Source organism: Camelina sativa, chromosome 9 (assembly GCF_000633955.1).
Source record: "Camelina sativa cultivar DH55 chromosome 9, Cs, whole genome shotgun sequence".
NCBI classification, from domain to species: domain Eukaryota; kingdom Viridiplantae; phylum Streptophyta; class Magnoliopsida; order Brassicales; family Brassicaceae; genus Camelina; species Camelina sativa.
Genome location: NC_025693.1, coordinates 24,570,723 through 24,595,032, shown reverse-complemented (window position 1 = coordinate 24,595,032; position 24,310 = coordinate 24,570,723). Strand labels below are relative to the sequence as shown.

General features: G+C 35.7%; 5 protein-coding genes and 1 long non-coding RNA gene across 11 annotated transcripts; 5 read left to right on the top strand and 1 right to left on the bottom strand.

Annotated features, from left to right (window-relative positions):
* Window positions 209–840, top strand: LOC104712083. The gene is made up of 2 exons (XR_755474.2): window positions 209–393; window positions 499–840. It is a non-coding gene; the product is annotated as an uncharacterized LOC104712083 (long non-coding RNA).
* Window positions 1,671–5,997, top strand: LOC104712081 (U-box domain-containing protein 3). Of its 2 annotated transcripts, none has more exons than XM_010428894.2 (5): window positions 1,671–1,877; window positions 3,195–3,482; window positions 3,573–3,689; window positions 3,779–5,593; window positions 5,685–5,997. In XM_010428894.2, the coding sequence occupies exons 2-5, from the start codon at window positions 3,207–3,209 to the stop codon at window positions 5,748–5,750; spliced, it is 2,274 nt and encodes a 757-aa protein (XP_010427196.1). In that variant the 5' UTR covers window positions 1,671–1,877; window positions 3,195–3,206; the 3' UTR covers window positions 5,751–5,997. The 2 variants fall into 2 exon arrangements, with proteins under 2 accessions (XP_010427196.1, XP_010427195.1); XM_010428893.2 differs by lacking the exon at window positions 1,671–1,877 and adding an exon at window positions 2,467–2,672.
* LOC104712082 lies at window positions 5,973–8,782 on the bottom strand. 2 transcript variants are annotated; one of them, XM_010428895.1, is made up of 3 exons: window positions 8,471–8,782; window positions 6,154–7,967; window positions 5,973–6,067 (listed from the first exon to the last, which is right to left on the bottom strand). In XM_010428895.1, exons 1-3 carry the CDS (start codon window positions 8,672–8,674, stop codon window positions 6,040–6,042), a joined length of 2,046 nt encoding a protein of 681 aa, XP_010427197.1. In that variant the 5' UTR covers window positions 8,675–8,782; the 3' UTR covers window positions 5,973–6,039. The 2 variants fall into 2 exon arrangements, with proteins under 2 accessions (XP_010427197.1, XP_010427198.1); XM_010428896.1 differs by having other exon boundaries at window positions 6,154–7,964.
* Window positions 9,885–11,964, top strand: LOC104712080 (putative F-box protein At1g77650). 2 transcript variants are annotated; one of them, XM_010428889.2, is made up of 2 exons: window positions 9,885–10,051; window positions 10,160–11,964. In XM_010428889.2, exon 2 carries the CDS (start codon window positions 10,654–10,656, stop codon window positions 11,797–11,799), a length of 1,146 nt encoding a protein of 381 aa, XP_010427191.1. In that variant the 5' UTR covers window positions 9,885–10,051; window positions 10,160–10,653; the 3' UTR covers window positions 11,800–11,964. The 2 variants fall into 2 exon arrangements, with proteins under 2 accessions (XP_010427191.1, XP_010427193.1); XM_010428891.2 differs by lacking the exon at window positions 9,885–10,051 and having other exon boundaries at window positions 10,882–10,967; window positions 11,045–11,964.
* Window positions 13,162–15,521, top strand: LOC104712079 (probable RNA-binding protein ARP1). 2 transcript variants are annotated; one of them, XM_010428888.2, is made up of 6 exons: window positions 13,162–13,391; window positions 13,481–13,628; window positions 13,985–14,117; window positions 14,214–14,259; window positions 14,372–14,603; window positions 15,264–15,521. In XM_010428888.2, exons 1-6 carry the CDS (start codon window positions 13,206–13,208, stop codon window positions 15,299–15,301), a joined length of 783 nt encoding a protein of 260 aa, XP_010427190.1. In that variant the 5' UTR covers window positions 13,162–13,205; the 3' UTR covers window positions 15,302–15,521. The 2 variants fall into 2 exon arrangements, with proteins under 2 accessions (XP_010427190.1, XP_010427189.1); XM_010428887.2 differs by having other exon boundaries at window positions 15,258–15,520.
* LOC104712078 (protein downstream neighbor of Son-like) lies at window positions 19,920–24,286 on the top strand. 2 transcript variants are annotated; one of them, XM_010428886.2, is made up of 15 exons: window positions 19,920–20,163; window positions 20,420–20,565; window positions 20,672–20,745; window positions 20,814–20,946; window positions 21,053–21,135; window positions 21,221–21,371; window positions 21,454–21,632; window positions 21,905–22,110; window positions 22,211–22,309; window positions 22,701–22,822; window positions 23,030–23,131; window positions 23,268–23,377; window positions 23,478–23,565; window positions 23,664–23,797; window positions 23,890–24,286. In XM_010428886.2, the coding sequence occupies exons 2-15, from the start codon at window positions 20,461–20,463 to the stop codon at window positions 24,107–24,109; spliced, it is 1,806 nt and encodes a 601-aa protein (XP_010427188.1). In that variant the 5' UTR covers window positions 19,920–20,163; window positions 20,420–20,460; the 3' UTR covers window positions 24,110–24,286. The 2 variants fall into 2 exon arrangements, with proteins under 2 accessions (XP_010427188.1, XP_010427187.1); XM_010428885.2 differs by having other exon boundaries at window positions 20,402–20,565.

Genomic DNA, 24,310 nt, shown 5'->3' with positions numbered 1-24,310 from the left:
CGTTTAAACCGAACCGAATAAACCGACGATTTCGGTTTTCGGTACCAAACCGATTTACTGTTATAAACCGATCGGCGGATTTATAATTAGAGTTCGGTTATCGGTTCGGTTTGGTTCGGCAGACGATAACCGATCGGTTTTCTCGGTTAAAGGAAACACCATATAAAAGACAAAACCCTATATTTTTTAACGCATCTATGTTTTCTAATCTCTTCCGCCTCTCTTCACAAAGAAACCCTCTTCTTCTTCCTCCTTTTACTTCTTCTTCTTTGTTCTTCTTACCACTTGAAGCCATCGTTTCAATCCTTCTTCTTTGTTCTTCTTGTACCACAAATGGATATTGAGCAGACTCACGTCCAACCCGATTACATAGCCGAAGAATTGGCACCCAAGGTATGCATCTCACATGGTCTCGAACCTCTCTTATTGTGTCATTTATTGATTCAGTTAGTGATTTATTGATTTAGTTTGTGATTTACTTCTCTTTTTCTTTCGTAGATCTGTAGTTTGCGCCTGTGGACTATAGCATGACCTTGTCCTTCCAGTCCAACAATTGGATCTCATCTCGAAGATAGAAAGGGAAGTTTACCGTCGCCTTTGCTGTCATCGTGGTTCGCATCGCCGTCGCCGTTCCTGCCGCTGGCTCACCATGAGCAATGTATCGAAAACCCTAATTGTTAATGTGTTGGGCCTGTCATTTTGTTTATTGTAAAATTTTGTTAATTGGGTTTCTAACCAGTTTGTAATTAGATTTGTTTTTTTTGAGCCCATTAACTTTATTTTGGTGTATTTCGGTTAATATTAACCGAAATAGAAAATATATCGGTTCAATTCGGAATTGATTTAAAACTCGAAAACCGACCCGAATAACCCGATTACCGAATAACCCGAACCGAAATTTAATTCGGGTTATTTCGGTAAGATTTTTAGATAACCGAAATTTTAAAAAACCGATTAAACCGAACCGTTTAACCCGTTTAAACCGAATGCCCAGATCTAAGTATATCGTTCGACCATTACAAATCTTCTTTCGAAACTGAGACAAGACAAGAAACAAGAATTCGTTGTTATGAAGGACACTAAACAGATTCAAATCGTAACAAAACAATAACGGGCCTAACCCATCAATTTGTTTCACACGGCCCAACATATCTTTTGACTATTTTTCTGTTTGGTGTAGAAAAAAGTGAAAAAGAAAAGAAAATCATAATAATCTAAAAAAACTTCTGCTATATGTATGTTGACAAAACACAAAAAAAAAAAAAAAGAAAAAAGAGATCTGAAATTTTTTGATCATGTATATATAAAGAAAGCCATATATTACCCAAAAACAAGAACATAACAAAATTAATCATTGTACCTTTCTCACCCTCCAAGGACCAATGTATCTTCTTCTCCTTTGACATTATTACTCCTAATCTCAAAAAGTTAAATAAAAATTCACAATTTCAAACCTTAACTAATCTTTTGTCAAAGCAACAATGTAAAATTTGTTGTAATAGTATAACCTTCTTTGAGTAAAATAACATATAAAAATAATAAAGACAGCTTTAAGATTTACCAACTCTCCACAAAAACAAAAACAGTAAGAGATATATGTACCTGCAAAAAAAAAAACCCAACTTGGGGCCCCCGCCATTACTTAACACTTACTATTTCCCTTTTCTTTTTCTTTTTTTTTGTTACCTGCATCATCACTCTCTTCTCTTCTCTCTCTCTTCTCTCTTTGTGTAAGCAAAGAACCAATCTTTAGATAAATTAGGAAACTCGTCGTCACTTTGGAAGAAGCTCGAATGATCGATCGCCTTCTTCTCTTGAAACCCTCGATTCCTTTCTTCTTCCAGCTTTCAATAAATCAGTTGAATCTTCTTTCTCGGGTATCATCTTCCACCTACTTACATTTATTTCTTAGGTTATATTATGTAATAAAGTTAGGGTTTTTTTTTTTTTAGTTTAGTTTCCTTATTCTTCTGGGTTCTGGTTGAATTGTCTTCTTTTTGTTGAGATTCTTTCTAGGGTATTCGTCTATTCGAGTTGATTTGATAGGTTTATTTATTAGATTCAAATGAGGAATAAGTATATTTTTCTCTGTTGTTTTCCCCCTCCACTTTATTAGAACTGAACTGAATAAGAATAGTTCCTTTAAAATAAGGCAACAGAGAAATTTATTAGAAAGCAGAAACATCTGTTGAGAATGTGTTCAAGTCTCTGTTTTTTCCATAAGAGATGACTGAATCTAGTCAAAAGTCAAGTCTTGTCTTTCAGACAATATGTGTCCAACAGTCAAATGCTTTTTAATGTGTTCAGATTTTTTTTTTTAACCGACACTTGTTCAAAGTTATTATCAGGTTATTCTGAAGATTATAATGTTGATGTGTGTGTTTTGTTGTTGTCTCCAGCTTGATNAAAAAACCCAACTTGGGGCCCCCGCCATTACTTAACACTTACTATTTCCCTTTTCTTTTTCTTTTTTTTTGTTACCTGCATCATCACTCTCTTCTCTTCTCTCTCTCTTCTCTCTTTGTGTAAGCAAAGAACCAATCTTTAGATAAATTAGGAAACTCGTCGTCACTTTGGAAGAAGCTCGAATGATCGATCGCCTTCTTCTCTTGAAACCCTCGATTCCTTTCTTCTTCCAGCTTTCAATAAATCAGTTGAATCTTCTTTCTCGGGTATCATCTTCCACCTACTTACATTTATTTCTTAGGTTATATTATGTAATAAAGTTAGGGTTTTTTTTTTTTTAGTTTAGTTTCCTTATTCTTCTGGGTTCTGGTTGAATTGTCTTCTTTTTGTTGAGATTCTTTCTAGGGTATTCGTCTATTCGAGTTGATTTGATAGGTTTATTTATTAGATTCAAATGAGGAATAAGTATATTTTTCTCTGTTGTTTTCCCCCTCCACTTTATTAGAACTGAACTGAATAAGAATAGTTCCTTTAAAATAAGGCAACAGAGAAATTTATTAGAAAGCAGAAACATCTGTTGAGAATGTGTTCAAGTCTCTGTTTTTTCCATAAGAGATGACTGAATCTAGTCAAAAGTCAAGTCTTGTCTTTCAGACAATATGTGTCCAACAGTCAAATGCTTTTTAATGTGTTCAGATTTTTTTTTTTAACCGACACTTGTTCAAAGTTATTATCAGGTTATTCTGAAGATTATAATGTTGATGTGTGTGTTTTGTTGTTGTCTCCAGCTTGATAGTTGAATGGATCCTGTGCCTGTTCGATGTCTTCTTAACAGCATATCTCGGTATCTTCATCTGGTTGCTTGCCAGACCATTAGATTTAATCCTATCCAAACATGTATTGGAAACATGGTTCTTTTGTTGAAGCTCTTGAAACCGTTGCTCGACGAAGTTGTTGATTGCAAAATACCTTCTGATGACTGCTTGAATAAAGGGTGTGAAGATTTAGATGCCGTTGTTAACCAGGCTCGGGAGTTCTTAGAGGACTGGTCACCTAAGTTGAGCAAGCTGTTTGGTGTAAGTTGATGCATATAAACGTCTCGTTTTTTCAGCTTCTCTGCATCTTTCAGAAAAATTATTCAGTGCGTTGTTGTTGTTCTTTTGCAGGTGTTTCAATGCGAGGTTTTGTTGGGAAAGGTCCAGATTTGTTCTCTCGAGATTAGTCGCATTCTTCTTCAGTTATCACAGTCTAGTCCGGAAACTTCAAGCGTACAAGTTGTTGAGGTAAACTATAAAAAAATATTTCATTTTCTTGCTCTTTGTGTCTTGATTGCAGCCACTTGTATTGTATTGATCTCTTGGAATGGTTTCAGCGCTGCGTGCAGGAGATTGAGAGTTTTAAGCAAGAAGGGACATTAACCGAACTCATGGAGAACGCTTTACGGAGTCAGAAAGAAGACATTACTTCTTTGGATAACCATCATCTGGAAAGCATCATTCAAATGTTGGGATTGATATCAAACCAGGATCTCTTGAAGGAAAGCATTGCTGTGGAGAAGGAAAGGATAAGATCTCAGGCCAGCAAGTCTAAAGAAAATGTGGAACAAATTGAACAGTTGATAGAACTAGTCTTGTGCATCCGTGAACACATGCTCAAAACTGAGTTTCTTGAAGTGGCTAAAGGTATCTCGATACCTCCATATTTCAGATGTCCTTTGTCAACGGAACTCATGCTGGATCCGGTAATAGTAGCTTCAGGACAGACATTTGACAGAACATCCATTAAGAAATGGCTTGATAACGGGTTAGCTGTTTGTCCCAGGACACGGCAGGTGCTGACTCATCAAGAACTCATTCCCAATTACACGGTTAAGGCTATGATAACGAGTTGGTTGGAGGCAAACAGGATCAACCTTGCTGCTAACTCTGGTCATCATTATGATGGTGGTGATGCCTCATCCATGGCTAATAACATGGGTTCTCAAGACTTCAACCGCACCGAGAGTTTTCGTTTTTCTTTAAGGAGCAGCAGTTTTACCTCAAGATCATCTCATGAAACTGGTAATGGATTTGAGAAACTAAAGATCAACGTGCCTGCCAGTTTGTGCGGGGAATCTCAAAGCAAGGATCTTGAGATATTCGAACTTTTGTCTCCAGGGCAGTCTTACACTCATAGCAGGAGTGAATCTGTTTGCAGTGTTGTCTCGTCTGTTGATTATGTGCCTTCGGTGACACATGAGATTGAAAGTATACTAGGTAATCACCAAAGCTCCAGTGAGATGTCTCCCAAGATAAACTCAGAAAGTTCAAGCAATGTCAATCATGAGCAGAAGACTTATGAGTGTTCTGTACAAGATTTAGATGATTCAGGAACAATGACGACTTCACATACCATAAAATTGGTAGAAGATCTTAAAAGCGGATCCAACAAAGTGAAGACGGCTGCTGCAGCTGAAATACGTCATCTCACCATTAGCAGCATTGAAAATCGTGTTCACATCGGGCGTTGCGGTGCCATAACTCCACTGCTGTCACTTTTATACTCAGAAGAAAAGCTAACACAAGAACACGCAGTCACAGCTCTTCTGAATCTTTCGATTAGTGAACTTAACAAATCCACAATTGTGGAAGCGGGGGCATTAGAACCGCTTGTTCATGTTTTGAACACAGGAAATGACAGTGCCAGAGAGAATTCAGCAGCAACATTGTTCAGTCTGTCTGTTCTGCCTGTCAACAGGGAACGAATAGGCCAGTCTAACGCAGCGATACATGCTCTGGTGACTCTTCTTGGGAAAGGAACATTTAGAGGAAAGAAAGATGCCGCCTCTGCTTTGTTTAATCTATCGATAACTCACGAAAACAAGGCTCGTATCGTGCAAGCTAAGGCGGTGAAGTATCTTGTGGAGCTGTTAGACCCAGATTTGGAGATGGTTGACAAAGCAGTTGCTCTTCTTGCAAATCTTTCTGCAGTTGGAGAAGGGCGTCAAGCAATTGTGAGGGAAGGTGGGATTCCATTGCTTGTTGAGACAGTTGACTTGGGATCTCAGAGAGGGAAAGAGAATGCAGCTTCTGTGCTGCTTCAGCTGTGTCTGAACAGTCCCAAGTTTTGCACTTTGGTCTTGCAAGAAGGCGCCATACCTCCACTTGTTGCCTTGTCTCAGTCTGGTACACAGAGAGCAAAAGAAAAGGTGAATGTTATATCCATCTTCTGCTGTTACACATAAAGACAGCAAGTTCGGTTTCTTAGTGAGATATCTGAATATTATTGTTCTTTTGCAGGCACAACAACTTCTTAGCCACTTCCGAAACCAGAGAGATGCAAGGATGAAGAAAGGTAGATCATGATTCATGAGGAGACAGAGATGTACTCTTCCATTTGGACAATTCCTTCGGGAGATTTATTTTGCTAGAAATTTTTTTTTCTTCTTTCATTTTGCCAAGAACATTAGCTGGAGAGTAGTGTCTTCTCTTCTGTCTCCTTTTGTGTTGGGTTCTTGTTGTATAATGTGTTAATGTTGTTGTGTAGTAAGTTACATGTATGTGCACTTCGTAAGTTTCGAGTATATATAGGCAATGAAGTTTTACTACAAAATATATTCCCAAACTATAAACCCAACTATTCATCATATCTATGTTACATTATGACCGCCTTTGCTTGTTTCCTTTACAGAAAAAAAAACAAGTTTAAGCTCTCCACTTAACTACTCGTACATAAGGCATTGGATTGATGTCAAAATTTGTTCTTTACCTTGGTTTTGGTTGTGAAGCAAAAGAGAGCAAGGGCTGAATGAGTCTATGATGTGATGGACTAACCAGAAACATGGCCTGTGACTGACGCAGCATCTCAGCCATTGACGGAGTCTGATAAGCCTGAACAAAGCTCAAACCGTCCCTTGAATTTCCCCTAGCTGTTGCTCTTTGCCACGAGTGTGAGCTAAGTCCAGAAAGAATATAAGCTCTTCCTGATGCCTCGTACACATGACTACTCCTCATTCTCTCTTGCATTTCCTTCAGCTCTGAGTCCAAAGCAACACAAAACCTATCACGGGATTTTGCTGCAACCATCTCTGCCAAACCCAATCTAAAATTCTCAATCGCTGTAACAGCTGCCTCTAAATCTCCATGCTCTGCTAAAGTTCTTGCTTGGGCTATTGCCTCTGCAGCTAAGAATCTGTTTCTTTGCCTGACAACTTCAATGGGAACAACTTCTTCTTCACTAACCTTTTCTGGTCTTCGAATCTGAAGCACGTGACTTTCAAGCTTTGTAGTTTCCTTTGTCAAAGAATCTATGTAGACACATCTCAGCTTTAGCAATGGTGTATGTCCATCTTCCTCGATAGGGATGTTGATTGAAACCAAGAAATCCCTCTCTTCATCGGCATAAAGATCACCAAGCTCAACCAATCCTGAGTGGCCATCATCAGTTACAAGGCTAGAGTAACTCCCGGTTTTTATCGAGCTAATTCGAACATTTGGGCACATACCCTCAATGTCTACTCTCAGCTCCTGCACTGCAACGCTTAGAAGTCCACCAATGCACTGCGCAAGAGCATCCTGGATCACAGACTCATTTTCAATGAAAGAGAAAGTTCCACCGGATAATTCAGAGACTGAGTGCATCACTGAAGCATCATGATCTGATCCAAACCCAAAAGAGTGAACAGGGATCTGAGGTAGCATCAACCTGTAACTTGGATCAGGATGGTTCATGGTATAGGTATCTTGCCCGTCAGACAAAAGGATAATGCTGGCAACAGAATTTCTCACTCTTCTATCTTCCATAACCTTAGCGCCTTTTTTAAGACCGTCGACGATATTGGTCCCACCAGTTGCAACCAATGAGTTAACAGCTTGAAGAGCTAGCTGTCTTCCAGCATCAGACATTCGGGTTAAAGGGAAGAGACGTCGAGCTGTTGAAGAGAAAGCAACCACTGAGAGCCTATCACTAGACCCAAGGTTTTGAATCACAAAACCCATTGCTCGTTTCAGAAGCGCTAGCTTAGTTCCTCCCATACTACCACTGATATCAAGCACTGTAACTAAATCAACTGGCGCTCGGCGATATTGAGAAATCTGATTACCAGTAACTGCTTTGAGATGTACTAATACATCAAAGTTCTCACAAGATTTGGATTGTGGTACAGCTGAGGCCTCTGGATACATTTTCATGTCCACCATCCGCACAGAACAACGGTTCTCCTTTTTCAAAGCATCAGTTTCACCAACAAAAACAGTCTGCTCCTCTAACCGTTCGTCATCATCGAACATAGCTGGCTCGGGATACCCTTGGTTTATAGCTCGTTGAGAAGGAGGTAAGCAGCGGACAAGGCTAATGGCTGCATCATTATTGGACCGGTCAAAGGGATTATAAGGAAGATCCAAACTCGGCTTCTGTATAGGGATTTCTTTCCATTTTGCTCGGCAAACAGGGCAAACTTGGTTGCCGTGTTTCACATTCGAAGCAATGCAGTGAAAATGAAACGCGTGCGAGCACTCCGCTGTGAAAATTGCATGGCCACAACCTTCCTTCATCTTAGTCAGGCATATAGAGCAAGTCTGCTGCTTTAGAACAACAACAACAAAAGAAGCAGAATTGTGAGTCAACAAGCTCATCAGAAGAAAACAAAAGAAACCCACATGAGACCAAGTGCTATTTAAGAAACAAACAATAAGGAATACTGAGAAGTATTATGTTATAAGGAATATAAGGTTTCAGTCTTCACTGAAACAAAACTAGAACTACCAAATAGACAACATGACCTTCTTCGTTACAACTAACTACACACAACAAGGCTGAAAGATCTGAGCTTTTTTTCATAACATTGCCAATTCACATATCTACCAAAGGAGGACAAGAACTTATACAATACTGATGAACATTGAAGATAGAAAACAAATCAAAACCCCAATATGGATATATACACTTAAGATTAATTTAGAACAATCAAAGAGAAGACAGGACAAACTCATGAACCACAAAAGGTCAAGTCTTTTTATTCTCTCAGCAACCAAAAGTAGCAAGCTTTATCACAATTACAGAGAATATGGGTCGTGATGTAACAAACCTTTGACGATCTGCTGCTACTTCTGGACAACCTTCTACGGTGAGAAGAAGAAGGCGTTGGAGGCATGGGCCAGTTAAGAGGAGAGAGCAAAGCAGTATCTGAATTCAAAGCCGACGATGGTGGTTCCTCCTCGAGGGTTCTTGGGAGGTAATTGCAGAGATTCAAACTCAAAGCTAGTTTCATCTTCTTCCATTTGCTCACCATTTTTTTCGAATTGAGTTATGAGTAAAACCTAGATAGAAACAGTGGAACCCAAGGAAATGCAAACAAACAAAAGAGAGAGGGTTTGAAGAATCGATGAGGGAACTGAGAGTTTGTNCCATTATAAACGGACAATTGTTTTTTCTTGAACTGATCTTTTGTTTTTTCCTAATGACAAATTAAATTTGTTTCACAAAGTGAATATCATATAGTACCAAATATACTGTAAATGTTTAAATGGTTTAGAAATTAAAACACTGGTTGATTAAAGTGTTAAATAACTGAACTTATATATGAATAACAAGTCGGATCGGGTAACCCCTAAGTTTTGAAATACATATGAGAAATGTCTTTTTTTTTTTTTTTGGGCAAACACTAAAGGATGTCTTATGGAGATTTATTATGAGGATGGAGATTTATTATGAGGATGGATCAATCAATGGAAGTGTTGTTTGTTTGGTGGTGACGTTCATGTGTGAGAGAGAGAGAGAGGTTATTGACTTTTTGAGACTTGTGACTATTTTGACTTTTGGATTTTTGGGTTTTGTGAAAAGGAAATAATTAAAGTAAAAGCGACCGGAAAAAAGAAAGGTAATGCGTCTGCTTTATGTCATTATTGTAAACACTAATCAATTCAATTGTTAGGAAATACTATATAATTAAGGGTGATTATGGTAGGCCACTTCAAAAAACTATAGGAGTTAGATTTTGAATATTTATGGAAATGTAAATTTACTGTTTAACAATAATGATAGTATTTGCTTTTGAGTTTTATAAGATTTTAATAGAACTTTTTTAATTTGTTTCCCTAAAAATTCAAAAGTTAAATTGTAGTAAAAAAATTATTATTACTTTTTTTTGGAGAAGACATATTAAATCCAAATTAAAAGGCAAAACTTTTGAAATGAATGAAAAACTTTCACAAATCTTTTGACATTAAGCTTATCTTATTCCCTTTTCTCAAATTCTTTTAATCAACTTTGTGGATGATGGCATTCAAAATGTTCATAGTCGACACGTATATTCGTCTTTTTAAATTGACTAAATTAAATTGATCTATTATTATAGGTCATGGAAAAAAGTAGAAGCTTTTAGCTAATCTTTACGATGGTGGAGGATAGGATTCCCCTTTAAAGCCTAACTTTATAGTGTCGCTAAATTTCTTAAACTTTATGGGTGTCTAAGTCAACTTCAAAAGCTGCACTACATTTTTAACAAAATTAATTAGCACACTGTGAAATTCAATTTCCTCATATCTCTCATCTGTCTGCACTGCATTGGCTTTCCTCTTCTTATTGTGCAATCGATTCTATCGTTTCTACTGTTTCTGTTGAGCCCATTATTGGCCCATCACAAGCTCTTGACTCAATCAGATCCACGGTAATTTAACACCAACGCCATATGTTTCTTTTCTTTTCCTTATGCTTAATTATGAACCATACTACCATAGTACCATGTTGTGTAGCTTGAAATGTCTCTCTGAAGCAGATCAAATACACATTAAACAACAAAGGAATAGATAGCAAAGATATCAAGAATCTGAAAAACCTTCACTTCGATTCACCAACGTACCAAAATCGGGATAGATATAATAAATCTCCCCACACCACACCCATCAAGATTGGGATAAATAAATCACCAACGTATTGTTGTTCGCACGTTGCTTGGAATTCAAGTCCTTGTGACCTTCCTCCTTACTATGCTTGTCAACACGGTAAATGACAAACAAATTCAAGTGAATTTATATATATAATTGACGTTCGGTGAAAAGTTTTTTTTTTTCTTTTTTTGTAGATTTTTACTAAGCTCGGAGGATTTGGATTTGTTTCCATATAGTATCGAAAACAAGATACCCTAGGGTTTAGTGGTTTAGTACGTATAGTCTTTTTATTTATATGTGGATAAAAAATTGTGGGAAACCCTAGACGATATATCGTGGCTGTACGCTAGGAACAATCCCTTCTAGAAAAAGGGTTCCATATATGGCTTCTTCGTCGCTGCCTTTTGATCTAGTAGAAGACATCATCTCTAGGGTTCCAATGGAATCCCTGATACGTTTCAAAAGGACCAGCAAACAATGGTACGCTCTCTGCAACGACAAGAGATTCATCTACAAGCACTTGGGTCTCTCCAAGGAAAGGTTGATGCGGTTTTGTCTTGATAATGCTGAAATCATCAATCCGGCGACCCTAGATCTCTTACGTCTACCAGTTCCAGCCGAGTTTAGTTCTGTTGCTATTTCTTCTCACTGCAATGGATTATTGCTATGCCGATGGTACGGAGAAAGAGGACCAAGGTACGTCAACCTTGCAGTTTGGAATCCTGTTTTGGGCCAGGTCAAATTTGTTGAATCCAGTTCTCAACATATAACAGATAGATACGGTTTTGGATACGACAACAACAACAACCGTGACAGCTACAAGATTTTGAGAATTAGTTGGTGGTATTTGGAAGCTGGGGAAGTTGAGATATATGACTTCAAGTCTAAACTCTGGAGAGCCTTTTCTGCTACTTTGGATTGGTCTATGCGTTTTCCCTATCAATATGTGTCTTTGAATGGAAATATGTATTGGATTGCTGAAACTAAGGTTAATGGGAATCAGAAAACCTTCATCATAAGTTTCGATTTTACCAAGGAGACATTTAAGCACATATGTTGGTTTCCCTTTGAGGTGAGGCTAAGTGCTACTACCGGACGTGAGATTATTGATACAGTTGCCTTATCAGGTTTCAGAGTAGATAGGCTTTCTTTGTTTCGTGACTTTCGTCAATGCGTTGGAGACGAAACAAGGGAGATGGAGGTGTGGGTCACAAACAAGGTGACTGATGGGGTTGTCTCATGGAGTAAGTATTTTAATGTGGCTCGCCCTGATCTCCCCATCTTATATCCCTTTTTCTTCGAATACAGACCCATGAATGTACCGTCATTCTTTATCAACAAGACCGACTCTATCGTGTTATGGTGCGATAAAGTTGTGGGAGAGGATTATGCTTGTCCCAGCTTTTACGAAATTGGCCAGGGTGGGATCAAAATACAAGTTGAGACGGGACAACCCTTTAGAGGTAAACGTAACCCTTGTCTTACCAACTTTGTTTACGTTCCAAGTCTGGTTCCCGTTCCAGAATAAGATGGAGAGAATACACATAATAAGAGAGAAAGAGAGATCTCATGTATGTTGTAAGCTTTATCCAATAATCTTTATAAAAATAAAAATACAGAGTATATCTTTAAAACTAAGATGAAGCATCGGGTGACTTCACTTGATTTTTGTACGGGGTTTTTAAAACACTCGGTATTAATCTCGATGGCTATGTAAATTCTCTTTCAAGTTTCAAGATAGTCAAACTCTTAAAAACCTAAGTCATCCATTCAAGGCAAATCACATCTTTTATAACGCTCATAAACAGTTGACTGAAATATCTTCGAATCAAATTCGACAATTCTGATAATAAATTTATGATGAATTTGAAAAATAACTAGATTCTGTTATGTAAATCAATTTGATTTATGTTAAGATTTCAGATTTGAAGCTCGGGTAAAGAATAGCTGAAATCAGTTTACTCTAATTTTCAATTTTATTTTGGTGTTGTTGGGCTTAAAGCAAAAAAAAAAGTTACTTTGGGATTCAATTATAAAAACATACATGTAAAACAATAACAAAAGTTAAAATTTGGGACATATATCATGAAGCCAATCGAGCTGATCTCATCATTGCACCACAACATATTTTTTTAAATAAAGTGAAGTCCATATAATATTAATAGATTTTGCCGTCCAAAGCACCGGTTTACATGGCTAGTTTAATCAACAACATTGCTGAAACGCATGCATGGTCCATATCCGGCCGTAGCAGTGTTATTATGAGTTTTTCGTTTGCGGGGATTTGTATTCCCTATCGTATCAAGAGATGCATAATATATAAAAGTGAATAGCNATTTATGTTAAGATTTCAGATTTAGAGGTCGGATAAAGAAAAACTGAAATCAGTTTACTCTAATTATAAACATAAATGTAAACTGAAATCGGTTTATTTTTGGTGACTTTGGGGTTCAATTATAAACATAAATGTAAAACAATAACAAAAGTTACATTTTGGGAAGCCAATCAAGCTGATCTTATCATTGCACCACAACATATTTTGTAAAAAAAAAACAATGAAGTGTATATACTTTTAATAGATTTTGCCGTCCAAAGCACCGGTTTAACATGGCTAGGACTAGTTTAATCAACAACATTGCTGAAACGTATGCATGGTCCATCCGGCCGTGGCAGTGTTATTATGAGTTTTTCGTTTGCGGGGGGATTTGTATTCCCTATCGTATCAAGAGATATAGAAGTGAATAGAGACATATTGAACGGTGTAGTGATCACGTTAAGACTTACCTGTCCACCAATCTGCCACTCTTTATTTTAAACAAATTCTTTATTTATTACTGTATTTTATTCCCTGATTTTTTATATAATTGAATTCACTCTCCTTCTCTCTCTATCTTTCTTGTCTCTCTCTTTCTCACACACACAACACACGATCCAATGACGACGAGTAACAACGTGAACGGATGTTTCGGAGACACGAAGCTGACCAAAGTGTTCGTAGGAGGATTGGCTTGGGATACTCACAAAGAAGCAATGTATGATCATTTCATCAAGTATGGTGACATCTTGGAGGCAGTTATCATCTCCGACAAACTCACTCGCCGTTCCAAGGGCTATGGCTTTGTCTGTTCTTTTCTCTCTTTATTTTCCCTCTTTCTTTTTTTTCTTTGTTCCTTTCTCATTTTGTCTTTAATTACTTTTTTTTTATATAGGTGACTTTCAAAGATGCGGAAGCTGCAAAGAGAGCTTGCGAAGACTCGACTCCGGTCATCAATGGCCGCCGTGCCAACTGCAATCTCGCCTCCCTCGGTGGTGGTCGCCTTCGTAAATCCCCCACCATGGCTTCTCCTCAACAACAAGGTCCATCTAAAGTTTTTCATTTACAAAAAAAAGTTATCTACACATAAATATTGGCCATAATGTCTCATCTAGAAAATTTACTATGCAAAAATTATGAAGTGAATCGTTAATTATTGCATGCATATGGGTGTGGATCGTGTGCTTTGATCATGTATATGATCTAATGCTTAGAGCTTTATCTAGGCAGGTCTATTCATTTACACTCCCATAGTTAGGTGACATTTTCAAGGATTAAAATCTTCATATGAATTGAACCGAAAGTCTACTTTGCCATAATTATTCAAACTTTTTGGAACCATCAAAATTTTCAAAACCAAACTTAACTTTATCATCAATGATGTTTTTGACATATGAAGGACAAAAAAATGGGAACAGGGCCACGCCACCACATGTAGGGAATCAGGCTCAATGGTACTACCCGGCCGGATTCACACACCACCAACATCAACTTCAACAACAACAACATCATCAAGCCGTTCCTTACTATGGGTAAATTATTTTCTACGGTCTAATCTTCTTCAAGATGTACGTCATGAGTTAATAAGGTGTTTGATATGTCTGGTGTTGATATTAAATAAATTAAAGGTACCCTTCCACCTACGTCGCCCCGAACATGACGACCTTCAATCAAGTAAGTCCTCTGATTTCTTTATTTAAAAAAAATATATATATATATATATATGGTTGAAACTATGAGTTTTTCACTCATGAAACTATTTTTGTGTGGTGGAATTAATGAACAGAAAGTTGGATACGTTGGAGCAACCTATATGAACGGGCACTATGCACAAATGCAACCACAACCGCAACCGCAATATTACCAACATCATATGTATGGTGGAGGGCGAGTTATGGTTGGGGCAAGTCCAATGGTGCCTTTCTACACTGTCTATCCTTATCATCAATCTCAAGCTATCGGGTTTCCACCACCTTCCTTCTCAAAACCCCTTTCTTATTCTACTCCTCCCATATCAGGTAATTGTCATTCTATTTCTAAACCTTTGAATTAATGACATGTTTTAGTTCAGTATTGCTTATCATCAGTCGTCTCTAACATCATTCACTAAGAAGATATCGCAAGTGACGACATAGTTTGTTAAGTAATTAAGTACTATTGCAATTTGCAACCATCATTGGGAAAAACCACACACGTATCCAGTTATCATCATTAGATGATTCTAATAATTACATTAATACAATTGGGATAAATGATTCTTAATTTAGCATAATCTAACATGTGCCTTTTCCACATGTAATGGTCAAATTCTTGTTTATCTTAACTTCTGTCTATCAGTCTATATTATTACACTGTATATATGCACAAAGTAAAATCTGATATGAGACATACGCACACATGCATATACAAGTTGGTCACGTTATGAAGTCGATGTCAGTCATGGCCTCATGTGCCCATGATGTGGTATCACATGGATCCACCCTCAGCTAGCTAGGCCCAGCTTTGGCACGTGATCACTCGTTGTAGCACGTGTCTCTGTAATAATGTAGTTGGATCTTGGTGCTTATATGTTAAATACTATTATTTTTACATGCAAGATGTTGTAATCTTGGTGTGTCGGAAAATCTATTAAACTGATATTATAAAGATTTGCTTTTCTGACTGTTGAATAGGAACAGTTGGAGGAGATAGCATACAGAAGAAGGCCATACATTGACAGACTACACAAGCTGTTGATCAATTGACTCAGCCCAAAAAAATTTATTCATTCTCTCCATCTCACCAACCTCTATTTGCACTGGAGACATGTATTTTAATTTTAAAAAAAATTTTCGTCACATTTTAATAATTTATTCATTGAAGCGAAGCTGATAGAGTTTTTCATTATATTTTATCTCATATTAAAATCACTTTATTTCTTCTTAAATATGAACAAAAGGACATGATGAGATGACATTAATCTATTGGGGTACCCTCTACCAACGATTTTTCTTTTCTTTGGATACTAACTGAAATCAAAATAAGTAAGAGAGACTAGTATATAATATGTAGATATGACAGTTTATTTCCTTAATCAGGAGACTAATAAAACACATACTGTAATAAAGAAAACATCAGATCAACAACATACATATGTACAATGAGAGCGGAAGACACCATTACTCATGAAGCCCCAAGTATCGATCCAAACGAAAGGGAAGATACAGAAATGAAAGAAAAATCCCAATAATTCTGATTATATATGCTGATGATGAAGCTGATTCTGATAATAAGACCAATGGTGTGAAACAAAAAGCTTATGTCCGGAGTGAGGATTCTGATTCACCAGGAGAAGGTAGCTAGGACGACTATTTCATTGGCAAAGGTGTCTTTTGAACAAAGGCCCTCCTTTAAGATTGGTGCAATCATAGCATAGGCATAGCCAGAGCTGCTAGTGAGATGGTTATGTTACACATAACCCCAAGTGTTGAAGCGTATAAATTGGAGGCCTTCTATGTGTGAGAATAATAAACCGATTTACCGATCCCATTTTCACGATTCATTAACTGAACCCGGTCTAATGTCTATAATCTGGACCAAAACCAAACCGAATGTTTTATAAACCGGAATCGTGGCTCGAGACATTTTAGTCAACAATATTGGGTCTGATTGGAAGCAATCAAACACCTCTTTTGCAAGCGAACCGCTCCAATGATCACCAAATAATAAATCTTTTGAAGAAGGCGGTTGGATATCATGGTTAGAGTAAGCGGTTGCAAACACCAATTCTAACCACTAACAAAAACCAACATTTGTATTATAAAGAGGTTGCACAGTTTTTTTTTTTCACAAAAAGTTGCATAGTGTATATTTCTTTGCTTTTTGGCTTTACCTTTAAAAAGATATATTGAGAAGAAATAGCAACACATATTAAGTCAAGATTGTGATTTGAATAGTAACTTACTTTTTTAATGGAGATTATGATTTTTTTAATCTATATAATAATAACAAACCGAATAAACGCGACTAACAGTTGTGTTTTTTCAATCGTACTTTTTGGATATTTTCTGAAAAGTCGTGATGGATTATTAAAACGGTTATTTATGAAAAGTTACAACTGTTCATTGTAAAGTTGTGTTGATTGGAATATTTGTACCTTTTGAAATCTAGATATATTTGTCTGTTTGAACTATTTTCATTTTTTTTTGTTATGACACAAAATCAACTAAAATTTCAATCTCAACAGTTTATTCATTTTTCTAAATTATTTTCTAGCATTCATTCTTTTAAAAATCAAGAAATTCCTCTAATTATTGATTTAACAAAAGATTTTTGGAATGATGAATCTATCTCGAATAAATGCCACCAAAAGTTTTGTTTTTGTCAATCGTACTTTTTGGATAATTTTCCAAAAAATCAGTAGAAAATTTAAATTGTGTGTTTTACACAAAGTTGCGATTATCCATTGTAACGGCTTTTTTGTAAAGTTGCAACTGTTCATTGTAGAGTTTGTGTCTATTCGAATATTCGTATATTTTGAAATCTATATATTTGTCTATTTGAACTGTTTTTATTTTTTTTGCCATGACACAAAATAATATAAAATTTCAATCTCAATGGTTTTTACAACTCTCTAAATTATTCTCTCTAGCATTCATTCTTTTAAAAGTAAGAAATTCCTCCAATTCTTGATTTAACAAAAGATTTTTGGAATGATGAATCTAATTTACAACTTTTAGTTATATATATATATAAATTAAGGAAGTACTTATATATAATAGCAATCTGAATAAATACCACCAAAAGTTGTGTTTTTTCAATCGTACTTTTTGAATAATTTTCCAAAAAAGTCAGCAAAAAACTTAAATTGTGTGTTTTACACAAAGTCACACAAAGTTGCGATTGTTCATTGTAACGGTTTTTTTGTAAAGTGGCAACTCTTCATTGTAGAGTTGTGTCTATTCGAATATTTGTATCTTTTGAAATCTATATATCTTTGTCTGTTTGAACTGTTTTCATTTTTTTGTCATGACACCAAATAATATAAAATTTCAATCTCAACGGTTTTTACAGCCCTCTAATTTATTCTCTAGCATTCCTTCTTTTAAAAGTAAAGAGATTCCTCCAATTCTTGATTTAACAAAAGATTTTTGGAATGATGAATCTAATTTACAACTTTTAGTTAATTTTATACCTAGAGTCTTTTTCCAAGAGTTAGATGGATAATATAATGATCTTTTGGATTTGACTTTTGAATATGGTAATAAAGATGTCTTATATTTAAAAGCAGTTTATATGAGTTTGTAGGAATAATCAAGTGCAGAAACAAGAGTTGCGATTTTTCGTAGTACCTTTGGGTAAAAAATGTTTTTATTTGTTTTTTTTTTTTAATTCAAACGGTTGTATCTGTTCATTGTAGAGTTGTGTCTTTTCACTATATCTTATTTATATTTTTTCATCAAAACTTTTCATTCTAATATGTGTGTCTATTTAAATAGTCATGCTTTTTGAACTCTCTTTATATTTGTCTCTTCATCACTAACTAACAAGTTCGTTGAAACAAATTTTCCATTTTATGTTGAGTCTAGATAATTGAATATATTCTATAATCTAACTAAAATTTTAGAAATGATTATAGCAATAGAGAAATTTTATACAACTTAATACTGAATTTACAGTTGTGTCTATTATCTTAACTTTCCGTTTAAAAAAAATATTTTAATATTTAATAATAATAATAACAATCTGAATAAATGAGAACAGCAGTTGCAACTTTTCATAGTATTTTTTGTAAAAAAAAATAGTTTTATTTGTTCTTTTTAAAAAACTCAAACAGTTGTATTTGTTCATTGAAGAGTTGTATCTTTTCACTATATCTTTTTTTTTTAACCAAACATTAATTAGAAAAGAACTCCACGGTTGGTAGTCCAAACCGGTGGGAAAGTGTTTACAAAAGAAGATGCTAAAATAAGAGATCTAGACGACCATGCAAGACAATCCGCCTTCAGATTTGAGAAACGGAAAATCTTCGACAAGGAAAATAGTGGAAAGGCCGCCCTCAGAGTGTGGAAATCATCTAAAAATTTTGAGAAGGCAGGCCAATCTTCAGAGGCTTGTATCATCGCTACTAATTCTGCACAGTTCGTTGCGAAGCACTATATCTTATTCATATTTTTTTCATCACAACTTTTCGTTCTAATAAGTGTGTATATTTAAGTAGTCATATCTTTTGATCTCTCTATTTATTTGTTTCTTCATCAATAACTAACAAATTATTATTCGTTGAATATTAATTTTTTATTTTTTTAATATCTAATATTCAATATTATTCTGTCATCTAACTAAAATTTTAGAAATGATTATATATAGTAACATAGAAATTTAATAAAACTTAATATAGAATTTACAGTTGCGTCTATTTATCGTAACTTTTGTTAAAAACTATTTTAATATTTAAAATTTATTTTATTTTGTTCTTAAAAGTTATGTATTTTGATTTTAATTTTCCGTTGATACTGTTTCACTCATTATTAAATATATTTTAAATTATAATTATTTAATATAAAAATACATTACTCATTATAACCATTAGTTCAATATTTTCAGTAAGAATCACTTTGTCATAATGATTGTTTTTAATTGTAGCTCTTTACCATAATTCTTCATAAAAATATCTTACATTTATAATACTTTAAACAATATGTTTTGTAAAGTTGCGTCTATTCTACATAATATTTTTGTTATAAATTTTCATTTTGATGATTATGTTTTTATTAACAGTTTATGTATTCAAACTATTCTATTACATTCAAATGATTTCATAATGTATAATTTTAAATTTTAAATTTATATATTTTTTTTTCTAAAATACGTTCTCCGCGATATCGCGGGGGGTCTGAGTCCTAGTATTATATAGTGGAGATTTAAAATTAAACAATTGATAATTTTGTTAATATCACATTTGATAATTTCCTTAATATCATTTAAATGTATTAATAATTTATATTATGAATTAAATAAAAAATTTATTATTCCATTTTTTCATATTTTAACTAAACAAATATCAATTTTTATAATTTATTTACTTATACTATTCGACCGTTACAATGTTGTCAATCAATCTAAATATTCAACCATTTTTTTTTTATAATACCATTTTTTGCATCCGCTATCTTTAATCGTTGTCTTTTTAACTACTTTCTCTATAATCGTTGGAAATTTTTTAACCGCCTCTTTTAAACTTGGTTCCGATTGGTAACCGCCTCTTTTAAAAGATTGGTTACCAATAGGAGCCTTTATTAAAAACTAGCGGCGTTAGTTTCACTGTTAGTACGGGAGGGAGAGGGAACCCCAAAATGTTTTGGACCAAATATTTTTGAAACGCTCTTTCCTCTTCCCTCCAATCTCACTTTCACCAATTTTTTTTTTGTTTTATTTCCCCTTAAAATTAATCACGGGAAAGAATAACAAAAAAAAAAAAACCCTAGCTCTGCTTCGCCGTGGAGATTCGCACCACGACGACCTCGTTAATCGGCGATATCGCTTTACGCCGCTGGGTTTCTACGTCTGCATCGCTAAGAGATTAACCATCGGAGCGTGGTGAGTATGCTCTTAGCTTCGATTTGATTTTTATGTTTGTAATTCTCCGTTTTTTTACCTTTTTAAGTTTTTCGCCGGTGCTTACCCACCAGTTTCTAGGGTTCAATGGTGTTTGAGAATTAGGGTTGCTATGGATAACTCTATGATTTTGAACCGGATTCGATTTTTTTATTTCGAAATAGATTTTGCTGGTAAATGAAATTAGAGTGGGATAATGAGATTCCGGATTGTGTCTCAGATTTGGTAATTTGAGTAGGTTAATCTGGGGATCAAGTGAACAGTAGTATCCATTTGGAAATGGCGAAAGTAGTTGCTCCTGGTGCTTTTGGTACTTCTCTTCAGATGAGTGGAGGGTCTAAAGCTGCGCCGAAGCCTAAGAGGAAGACACCTTCTGAACTGAGAGTAAGTTTGTTTCTTTCTCTTCGTTGTGCAGTGTTTCACTCGTTGAGTTTTTGGAAGTTATTTTTGAATGATTTGTTTACTCAAAAATACCCTTTTCACTGAACAGGGAGAACAATTGAAGCGGACTGCGTTTGTTGACCAAACTAAAGAAGCTTTTGATGCATTGCGCCCTTGCAAAAGGTAAAAAATCATCATGTCTTCGAGTTTTTGAACTTTTTATTTTTCTTACTTGATTATCTTGGCTGTAGCACTGAGAGAGAAAATGGGCTCAAGAAACAAGAGCTTTCGAAGAATCCAAAGTACATAGAGATGCGTATGAATGAACTATATCCTGTCAAAAAGGCTAGGCCGTGGATGCACTCTGGCAAAGAAAACTCTAAGGTTCACAACTTCTCTGATTCTAATTCCTGATTCCTTTGATTCTCTTTACAAAAATTGTAGTTTAGTTGTCATCTTTTTTTTAATAATTTATTTGTCTTTACCGCAGGAAAATGGTGTGAAGCAATCCAGCAGCCTAATCAATGTTTCTTTACTCTCTAATGTTGCTGCCAACAAAAGACAACTTATTCGGTAAAACCCCTCGGCAGTTTCTATCTGGAGTTAGCTGAGTTTTTTCTCTGCTTCAAGTTATGTTAATGTTTTGATGTCTTGGCAGTGAGGAGAATAGTGCTTCTACTGAAGTTTCTGATGATGGTAAGGCTGACGCTCGTCAAACAACTGAGAGATGTAGCCAAAGCATATTTCGCAGTGTCACGGAACTTTCAACCAGGGGTGACGAAGTATCCTGCTTCCCAGATATTGATATGGTATGTTTCACTCGGTAGTCTTTGATACTGTCAGTTGGTTATGTATCGTGGTCCTGGTGGAACTGATATCATCTTTCATCAGAATAAAGCATTGAAAGGACTTGCCACTTGTGAACCATTGCCGCTTCATCCTGCCGACATAACTGGGGATTCATTAAGTGAAAAATTCATGTCCGAATTCCAAGTTCATGGGCAAAAGATTCCTCTGGACCTTTCCATGAAGACATATGCTCGACTTGTTTCCTCTTCTCCGTTAAATTGGCAAGTATTTTGATATTACTGTACATTTTTGTATAAGAATATAATCATATGTTGGCTGTACTTGATTCTGGCTGATTTCTCCTTGACATCTCGTATTAGTTTAACACATACCACTTATTGATGATGCTATATGAAAATATGTTTTGTTATCATACAGAAGTATTCCCTTTACTTTCTCTTCTTTTTCTTATTAAATCATGTTGACTTAGTGCTTTTCTTTTGCATCCGAAGTTTGACGCAATCTATTATTTTCTATTCTAATGTTGTTCCAGGTTACATAGGTCAATCATGGGTAGTACCTACAATGGTATGCCACAGCTGAAGTTGCCGTCGTGTAATGTGGCAAATCAGGGTAGCAATAGTTCTGGATCAAATGTGGTTACACAGGTGTTAAATTCTATGTCGCTAAACTCGTGGATTTATCCTCAGTCCTCCTTGCCACCTAAATTAATATCGGCATTGTTAGCATCTGGATCAGGTTTGTTAACGAATTAACGAAAGTTCTTGAGCTATACCTTCTTGTCAGTCATCTTCCTTCTTAATATGTATATAAAGAGATCCTCTTTTTGCTATATCAGGTGAAGTTGATTTCCTACAAAAACGACAATTGGCATGGGAGGATGCTTTTCGAAATCTATATTTTATGTTTCGGAAGAATCTCTGCAAAATATTCTATGGTAATTCCATCTTATTTTCGTCTGATTTGGATGCGATTTTTCTTTTTGGTATAACGCACTGGGTTAATGAAGACGACTTCAATGGCTCTGCAAACTTGTAGTGCTTACATACTGTATGCATGTAGGTGGAATTTTTTTCAGCAGACATAGATCCTTCTATGTTTTGTTAATCACTAAAACTTACGTTTAGAAGAACTTGGTTTAAACCTTGCTTTAACATTTTTGTCTTGGCGAAGGTGCATAAAAGTCAAGTCAACCTTTGTTGCTATTCAAATGTGAACTTAATTAGTGCACAGCTTCTTTGCCATGCTCCATCTCTCTTAAGTCAATGACACGTATGCTAAACTCTTGAAATGAAACTAAACTTAATTGTGCATTATTTGGCGTGTAGTCTGTACTTCTCAGTTTGTGGCAATGTTCACTGGAAGCTGTGAGTCAGGGGGTGTCAAACGCTCATGCAATGGCTATATCACCCAGTCGACTGGAAGATTGAGAGCCATGCTTAAAGATCTTGTAAGATATGTTCCCTCAGTGTTATTAAGCCTTTTGCCTTATTTAATTTAAGTAGATTGTTTGTGTTTTGCATTCATTGAGACATCATGAGAGAACTATTACATTATCAATTATATTTTGCTCATATGTTATACAAACCTTGTGCTAACATTTAAAGACGTGGTCATCAATGCTTTACTAAGTTTGCTTTGACTATGTTTTCCACAGGACATCTGCTACTCCATGCCTCTTTGCAAAACTAAAATGGACCAGACAACTGATGAAGATCTTGCTGAACTCTCAGAGATAGAGAATCATAACCTTGGCCAGGTTTGTGCGCATTTTGTTATCTATTCAGGAAATATATTTCTGTCTACATGTATCTCTCACTCTTAAGAACCATGTGAAGCACCTACTTATATGAGAGATTATTGGCGTATTTTTCTGATCCTTGTAATGGATGCAGGTTCGTCGTTTGCGTTCTGTCTCTAACATAGATAATACTCCAGAATCGTTCTTGGCTTTTGTCGGAAATGAGAGCGTACATGGATTGTATGATCTTTTCTTAAATTATAGGTTCGAATCTCTTGGAAAATAAATTACATATTGTGCTCATGTACATCTCGTTAACTAGTTTTGATAATGATTATAACCATTATTTGTCAATCATGTGTAGGTCTTCTTTTGGATTTTTTCCCACTGCAGACGTTCCTGTATTATATTCACCAGTGCTATTTCAAAATGCTGCGCTGTCTTCTCCCGAGGTATAAACACACATTTGATGGTTTACTCTGTGGTTCTCTTGTTGTGACATCCTTATTCGATATGATAACACGGAGAATATTTGTTCTTTGATTTCCAGATCAAGTGCACAGAGAACGTAAGAACAGAACCTACAAGTTACTGTGTTGAGATTAAAGGCGAATATCTTCCGCCTTGGATTATTAGCAATATTTGTGCAATTGTGGGTGCTAATGGACAAAACTTTGAAGCCAGGTTCGTTGATGCAAAATCCCTACTCTTTTCTTCCAAACTAAAAAATTTCAGTGTTTTTAAGTAAATGCTAACATTCTGTGAGCTTAATTCAGCTTTGGGACTGAGCAAACCTCGGTTAACTTAAACATTGGTCTACCACAAGTCCCTGAAAAGACTGACCCTGAGTCTCGAGTCAGAGAAGGCACAGGAGAAACAAACGAGGATGCGCCTGGCATTCCTGGAGCGGTGATATGTCCTCAGCTTCAATCAGGCTATCTTAAGAGCTTGAAGTATTGCAACAAGTCTTACACAGTTTCGCTGTCTCCCTCGTGATCTGTATTTGCTTTGAATCCTATGTATTTTTCTGGTTTTCATCACTATATGTATGAGTGAATGTCCTCCAAAACAAGTTATCAACCCAGTGGTAATGTTATTGGTAATATGGCTGAACATATCCAGAAACACTTTTGTTGGCAATGCACAAGAAGACGTTGGTTTGAACCTTCTTAATCTTTTAATGCATCGTATAGTGAC